The 8139-nt window shown below is 40.4% G+C and overlaps 1 protein-coding gene across 1 annotated transcript in view; it reads right to left on the bottom strand.

Moving 5' to 3' along the window:
- LOC138038836 (DIS3-like exonuclease 1) overlaps positions 1–8139 on the bottom strand; it is a 45026-nt gene that overhangs the window by 21003 nt on the left and 15884 nt on the right. Inside the window, exons 9-16 of the mRNA XM_068884903.1 lie at positions 7705–7770; positions 5504–5598; positions 4213–4325; positions 4043–4075; positions 3555–3634; positions 1678–1911; positions 859–927; positions 516–614 (exon numbers count right to left, since the gene is read on the bottom strand). Coding sequence (XP_068741004.1) covers positions 516–614; positions 859–927; positions 1678–1911; positions 3555–3634; positions 4043–4075; positions 4213–4325; positions 5504–5598; positions 7705–7770 — 789 coding nt within the window. The remainder of the gene's footprint in view (positions 1–515; positions 615–858; positions 928–1677; positions 1912–3554; positions 3635–4042; positions 4076–4212; positions 4326–5503; positions 5599–7704; positions 7771–8139) is intronic.

The raw sequence follows: 8139 nt of genomic DNA, 5'->3' as shown, positions 1-8139 counted from the left end.
ATCACAACATGTGCACACACATGAAACTGTTGCGGGTACATGTCCCAGGGATATGTTGCAGCGACATGTCCCCTCGTGTTAGCCGATACGTTTATAAGTGTGCAACACCAATTTTGGGGTGATATTGTCCCCGCGACGACTTCTTGGGGCACGTCGCGGGGACAATATCACCCCAAAAATACATCACCCCAAAATCTGTGTTGCACAATTATAAACGTATCGGCTAACACGAGGGGACATGTCGCTGCAACATATCCCTGGGACATGTACCCGCATCATTTTCATGTGTGTGCACATGTTAAGATTTTACAGCACATCTACGGACTGGGTAAGATAATGTTCAGTATAGATCCCCTTCGATACTTTCTTCCCACAGTTTCAAATATTCTTTTTCAAGAATATTTGAATATTTTGATCTGAAGAGTTACCAATGGAAGTTGGTGACGCAAATGGTTGAACCTCTCGCTTGGCTACTACGCCTCGCTTGGTAACCTCTATCACAAACTCGAACAAACCTGGACCTTGCTTCAACGTCTGTCAGCGAGCCAGGTTTAACAAAGTGAGACACGTCTGCGATGTGAACCCCAAGCTCTATCTTACCGTGTTTCAGCCACCTTAAAGCAAAATATGAAAGAAAGAAATCAATAAAAGAACATTAGATGAGTAAATTCATTTTGCTGAGCCTTAATTTTAAAAAGATATTCACGGGAATTTGGTTCTTTAATGGTCTGCCATTCTGACTTTAAAACTATTAGCAACCACACGTTGTCCATTACCATTAACATTAAGTGAAATCCTTACAAAGCAATACTGTTGAAAATTACACTCGCGAGGCCACGCAGTGCAGCTAAAACGTACCTAACAGACAACGTGTCATCCACATCCTCGCATCCTTTTGGATCAATGCTAAAGATCAAATGCGACTTCCTGAAAAAACGTTCCAAGAAATGCAAAGTGTGAGCAGGTCAAACGCGGGCAAGAAATTCTCCTTTAACGTTGATATTTGAGGAGGCTCTAACCAGTTTCAACACTTGCAACAAACTGTACTGAGGAGTGAATCCGCCCTACTGTTTAACGTAACGGCAATGTTATGGTACCATACGAAACACCACTAATTGGGAAGGGAAAAGGCGACGGACCACGTAAAAAATTCTTCCATCGTGATGAAACTTACTACAAACAAATAAGTCTTAATTAAACGAATAATAACACCGAGTTGCTCGGAAGCTCTTTCTCGCTACGTTGAATTTTCCAACCGTTAGCGTCAAAGATTGATGGAGAAATGAGCAATTGGCCATTTCCGAGTTGCTGTTTGTCTCGGTTTCGAAGTGAGTCTTGGTGCTCAACTATTGTAAGGGAAATGATTTTCATAAGAATACGGTACTCATTTCCATCTGAATGAGTGTGCAACAGGACTCGCTTTGAAACTGAGGCATGCAGCAACTCGGAAATGAGCCATTCGCACTGAATGTACCATTTCTTGAAGAATGCATCTTTGGGTTTTAATATTTTTGTTGAGAAAAAAGATGGGTTTACTAAAATTTTCTTAGGGGAGCAACTGCGGAATATCCAGCCACTATTGTGACCTTGTAGAGGCATCATTTGAACAACGAGGGATATTGCAATATACGTCATTCGTATGCAAATAAGTGACCGGGTATTCTCTTAATCCCTCACCTCAAATCCCGTCTTTTCGCTATTTCTTGTTCTGGTATCACCCAGGGGCTATCTGCTGTGTTGGTAGGAAGCTCTCTGAGTTGTGCCTCAGTGAAGGAAGGCGCTGCTAAGGAGTGCTCTACCATCAGAGACTGAATTTCTGTTTCTAAATTACCAATGGGACCCAGAGATCGGACAAAATGGCCACTAGGGTACATGGAGTCGACCTCCCAAAAGTCAATTCGCACCACGATTCTGAGGAATAGAACATTAGACTATTCACGAATTTTTCAATATCGTTACACTTTGATGGGTAGGGTGGAGATCGTGCTGCTTGTAAGAGAATTTGGGCAAGTCAGAAAGGGACAAACTGTGGTAAAAACCTTCAATACGATACGGACGCATTCACAGGGATACGATGCGCAGACCTTTTCGAGTACAGGGATTAGACTTAACACAGACAGTTTTTTTTTCATGCAATTGATGAAGTCATCTAAGGTTGGATTTAGGTCAGGTATGGATAACACAAGGAGGAAGTCAATCTAAGGGATAACTTATTCTAGGCCGATTATGCAATTTCATCGCTAAGGTCATCAAGCAAGCCTAAGATGGCTCTCATGCCTGGATCACCTAGCGTCACGGTGCTGGCCACAACTACAACCATCTTCAATGAGTCTCAAGGAGTTCGTTTGTTGCCATAGTACGACCTCAGTTTAGGCCTTATTCCATTGGGATCAACAAGTTTAACCACAACCGGTCGCCGTAGTTTCCGAGCAAGATACTTTTCCAAGCGTCGATGTTTAAAACGTGGTAACTGGTCTACAGCAGTTGAGGCCATACCAGAGCTGAAAGGAAAACCTCAAAAAAGGCAGAAGACGCTTGGCATCATTAATAATTTCGACATAATTAGGAAGTTATTGAAAAAGTTGAACGAAAAAGTCAGGAGAGTCAGGATGGCTCAGTGGTTATCAACCGTGCCTTCCACCTCTGCGACCCGGGTTCAACTCTCGGCCCCGAGATCGCATGTAGGCTGAGTTTCAGTCGATCTAAACCTGCCTCCGAGGGTTTTTCTCCGGGTACTCCGGTTTTCCTCCCTCAGCAAAATCCACTCACATCCTATTCAATCATACATGGATCGTGTTCAGGGACCGAGCGCCTAGCCGGCAGCACAGCTCCTTCAGTCCGATCTCTTTGAGCCGCGCCCTTAGCACTCCAGTTTCAGACTGACCTGTTCAGCAGGTTACGTATTTATTACGTATTACGTATGGTTACGTATTGTTGATCCCAATAAATCAGAACCTTTGATTCCATACTGTGTTAAATTTAAGATATTCAGGTTTACTAATGACTGTCGAAAGTAATTACGCGATGGTGCAATTACTACTCTTAGTGATTGGTTTAAAATTCTCGCGCAAGTTATCAACCAATAAAAAGGAAAACCAAAACCAACCACTACTTGCACGTGCGATTTTCCCGCGCTTCATTTGAGAAAGTTTAATACATGGAATTGCTGCGAATTCGGATTGGTTCTGTTTGCATCTGCTGTGATTGGTCGAAATACAGGGATGCAGGGATGGCGCAGTGGCGAGAGCACTCGCCTCCCACCAATGCGGCCCGGGTTCGATTCCCAGACAAGGCGTCCAATGTGGGTTGAGTTTGTTGGTTCTCTAGTCTGCACCAAGAGGTTTTTCTTCGGGTACTCGGGTTTTCCCCTCTCCTAAAAAACCAACATTTGACTTGATTTGTGTTAATTGTTAATTTCAGTTTACAGTGTCCCCAATTAGTGCTCCAGCGCTAGAACGACTAGACACTTAAAAACATAAAACACTTACTTTGGTATTTGTTTTATGACATTCACTTGAAAACCGCTCTAAAATAAAAATTTCAACTGTAGCTACCTTTCCTCTCGCAAGCTGTCAACTTGTCGTGTGCTGATCCGGATCTTTGGGATGCGATAATCTCGGGGCACCACAACCACCTCGACAAAGACAAATTAAGATGGTTTGATTTTTTCATGTAGTTAAGCATTTGTATCATAGCACGCTTATAACTTAAACGGAGGTAGCCCAGCAAGTCACACTAAAATTCCACTTCTGGGTTCAAGTCCTTACCAGGCCAAAGAGCCTATCGAGTACTCCTAAGACCCAACCAAAATGCATTTAGCAATTGACTGAAACAGGGAAATGCCACACACACGGATACACGGAACACATTCAATTTCAAGTATGATTACTAAACCACTGCTGGTCGATGATGGAGCGTTGTGTGGAGTGAGGCAGTAAACTTGTGTATGGATAAGTAGACGAAAGTAGTCAATACATTTTCTGCGCTTTCTTGCAATATTTTGTAACTTTTATTTGTAACTGTTTCGTAATTTATCATATACCTTTCCACCTGTCTTTCTTGTTCCTTGTGTCTCCTAAGGAATCAAATATTAAGCAAAGATAACCTTTATCGGTCAAAAAGATCAACGTAGTGCACCTACATAAATCTTCAACTTTTTAATTACAACATGAACTCAGGCACATTCCAAATCTCAGTCAGTCAGTTTGTTACCTCGTTCTCATCAAAGCTGGCCACGTAATCCCTCCAGTTTCTTTGCAACACTCCAATCACTCGGCCAGTAGGAATGACATCACTTTGGTCTTCTCCAGATGTGGCTTGTTCATCTAATAAAAGATTACACACATCAGTATTTCTTTCTTCTGTATATACTGCAAGGTGCATGCATAACAGTAATTTGCTGGACAACTGAAAGTAGAGAAAAAATGGGCAGTAAAACCTCAACTGTTTTAAACGAAACAAGGCACGGAACGCAGGGGGGTTTTAGAAGGTACAGGACTACAAGGAATGGGGAGATACCCCACACCCACCCCTCCACAACACGAGCACGAACACGGCCAAATATTTTCCTGTCCGGCCTGACCTACAGTAAACTCAGTCAATAAGCATTTTATCATATGGGCTCTTTAAACTATTAATGAGCACTCAGAACATACAGTTTGGACAACATAAGTTACAAAAATGTGCCCAGAAAATTTATCTATTATGGTGTTTGCATTTGCCTTTCTGGTTGTAAATAACTTGGATGTTTAAAAGCGACAAAATCTTCTAAAATCGCATTGCACGGAGCAGTACGTGTTCCTAGCAGAGCGGTACGGCGTTTTGCGGCCTTGTCGCACCAATGCGTACTCCACTCATACCGGGATTTTCTCAATAGTTTTACAATGAAAGCACGGCGCCGTAGGGGCCATATCTGACAAGCACAATTTCTCACCCACACTGCTTTGCATTATCCACTTGACCGTGCTTAATGTAGCACGCTTCAGGGGCACCCAACGAGAATATAGTTCAAAACCGCTTAAACATAGCATAGTCAAACGTATTTTAGTATTTAAACGGTGGATATAGGCATATTTTTATGCCCTAAAATTTTTCATCTGGTCGGATTCCCTAGCTGAAAGGGTAGTGATCCGAAAATTATAGGGATCAAAACTTACCTTTTCGAAAATTTCAGCCAGCAAAAAAGGCTCCCGAAAATTCTAGGTGACCTTTTTAGGGTAAAAATCCGTTAAAAATGGGCCATTATACCATGTTTTAGATGTTGGAAAATCCTAGGACAGGCAGGCAAGCAAGAAATTTTACTGCAAATGTTCCGAAAGTTCTAGATCTCAGATCGTCTTCCGAACAGATATTTTCCGAAAATTGACGTTGGGTGCCCCTGACGCTTTTTATAAAGCACATTTGTCTTCAGCGAACAAAAGGTCAATTTTCGTTCTTTAATGGTCTAAACAAGTCAATTGCATCTGATTGAGGCAGAAATATGATAAACTTTGTTATCACTCACTTTCCTCCCTGTTCCTGATTGAAATTGTCCTTCCTTTCCATTGCGATTTGTGGAGCATTTCTACTACAACAATATCACCATGGATGGCTCGGTTTCTATTAGGAACAACGTTGATTCACATTATCTTAATTACGATTTTTTTTTCTCCTTTCCAGTTCTTGAATACATGTATATATTACACATAACATGAGACTGAATTTTATTCCATAAAGCTCATTTGTACAAATCTATACGCTTTATTTTCACATGTGAAAAAGGCCTATACAGCCAATCAGAATGGCGTACAGCTCTTTCACATGTGGAAGTATAACCAATTAACGAAAGCGTAAAGGCGTTTCCATGCCAATCACTCGTGCATCTCGTGCAAATCGTGCAAATCGTACTTTATTATTGAATTAAATTAAATTTGCCTTTGGTTCTATTGTTAGTGAGTTTTGGTTTCTAATTCGCGTTCAGAAAACTATTTTAATGAAAATTCTCATGTTATGTGTAATAAACAGTTCACGACATAGAAAGTGCTTTGTACGGGGTTTTATTCACTCGTTGTTTGTGTCAAAAACGTACCCTCACTCGCTCGTTCCTCGCTCGTTCGGGTTTTTGACACAAACAACTCGTGCATAAAACCCCGTACGCCGCACTTTCTATGACGTAAACTATATATATTACATGAAAAGAAGAGAAGAGGGGCACATCTAGTAAACTAATATTGTGCCACTAGACTAGAACTTCTACTAAATTAAAGGAAAAAGTGAAGTTACAAAGTTATCTAACTATCTAAATGATTATTTAGAATTCCACATGCACATAAATTAATGAAATAGTGCGCGTTGAAGATGGCTACTCAAGTTAACTCAACAATTATTCTACAAGGGCGTGCTGGATGTGAAGTGATAGATAACCAACGAGGCGCGTAGCGTCAAGTTGGTTATAATCATTTTATATCCAGCAAGCCCGAGTAGAATAATTGTTCATTAAAAACTCCAGGATCAATAACTCTTCCACTGAGGCATTGATTTCTGCCTCGGTCAATTCCGGTCCAAAACAGCTTTTGTCGGCAAAAATGTTTTCAGCTCGCTTTATTGCTGACGCGTTCTTTGACCATATTAGGTATATGAACTGATAGCCTGTGTTCGGTGAGCCAATGAAAATGCTGGAAATCTCATATCCTTAGTTCAGTTTTTAATAAAGTAGGATATTTCTGGGTTCAATTCAGCCGCTTTGTCAAAGCCATTTTAAGAATACAACAAACGCGAGGTTAATTTTCTGAAGACTCCACTTGTTTTCTTTAATAAGGCTCAAGAGAACTTGGAAACGGCATATTCAAGCATGATGTGGTTTAGGTCATGATTTTTCAATAGCTGAGTCTGGCCCAAGTTGTTCGAAGGGTGGATAGCGCTATCCACTGGATAACTCGATTGGTTTTGCTAGTGTTTATCCTTTGGATACATGTGTTTTATCCACCTTTTGAACAACCGAGGCCTGATTAATTGCAGAGCTATCCTAGATTATTAAAAACTGGATCATTGGATAATGCCATTCGAGAGTTTTGATTGGCTAAACCATCGGGTGTTATGAGCCATTATACCATGATCTACAAACACGGCAAGCATATGCGTGATTTTTTGGGCCTTTTTATTTTTAATGTAGTCTAGTTTTCTATATTTTGGGGGCGTTTTTAATAAAACAATTATTCCGCTCGCACTTGTTGGATATGAGATGATTATAGCCAACTCAAATCCAACGCGCGCTCATGGAATAATTATTAAATAATATGGGAATTAGCATCAAGGGTGGATCGAAGGATCCCACCCTGCCAAGGTATGGCACCCAATCCAGGGATACATTGCAACCTCTGGCCTGGCAGATTGGATATCGAGTCATGTGGTGAACCCTTGATTCATGGGACATAATGTCTCTCTCCTTTACTTCTATAAAACGTGGGCCTCACTTCAGTTAGTTGGGTCAGTCCTTGACGTCAGGATCCTCTTGAAGCATTTACAAACAAACTGATTTTAGCACTGTAACAAGTGGCCAGGGAATGTGCAAACTATAATTTATACGGAGTAAAACTAAGACCAGATCAACAAAATTATTAATTTTACAACAACAAAGATATCTGTCCAATAAAAATCATTGCTACAAGAAAACAGTATTACTGTCTACTACTTTTAGTTTACCATCGTAAAATTTTATAACCGTACCTATTCACCATGCCAGAAACTAAGATGTCTGAATCAAACGAGTCTTTGGAACTTGAAATATTCTCCCTTTAAGAAAGAGGGAATGCGTTTCATGTTAAATTACTGGTACAGCAGTACAGTGTACATGTATTTCCTTATTGCGTTGTACATTTCAGGCATAAATCTATCAAGCATTGTAAGACAGGATGATTCAATCAAGATTTCCAGAATAAAACAGACAATAGACAATCATAACAATTATTATTGGTGCTGATATTCGAAATTAATGTCACAGAGTGCAACTAATTATTACAAGTCTGCAGTTTATGTCAGTGAAACCTTGATCAACAAAGTTCAATATGTAATTGCCTTGGAGTACATGTATCTTAAATAATAACATATTTAAAGTGCTACTGTGATCAAATTTTTATCCCTTGAGTTTTTTGGTTTATCACA

The sequence above is a fragment of the Montipora capricornis genome, chromosome 2 (assembly GCF_036669925.1).
Source record: "Montipora capricornis isolate CH-2021 chromosome 2, ASM3666992v2, whole genome shotgun sequence".
Classification (NCBI taxonomy): domain Eukaryota; kingdom Metazoa; phylum Cnidaria; class Anthozoa; order Scleractinia; family Acroporidae; genus Montipora; species Montipora capricornis.
The sequence above is the reverse complement of the archived record's forward strand: the minus strand, read 5'-3'. Positions and strand labels throughout refer to the sequence as shown.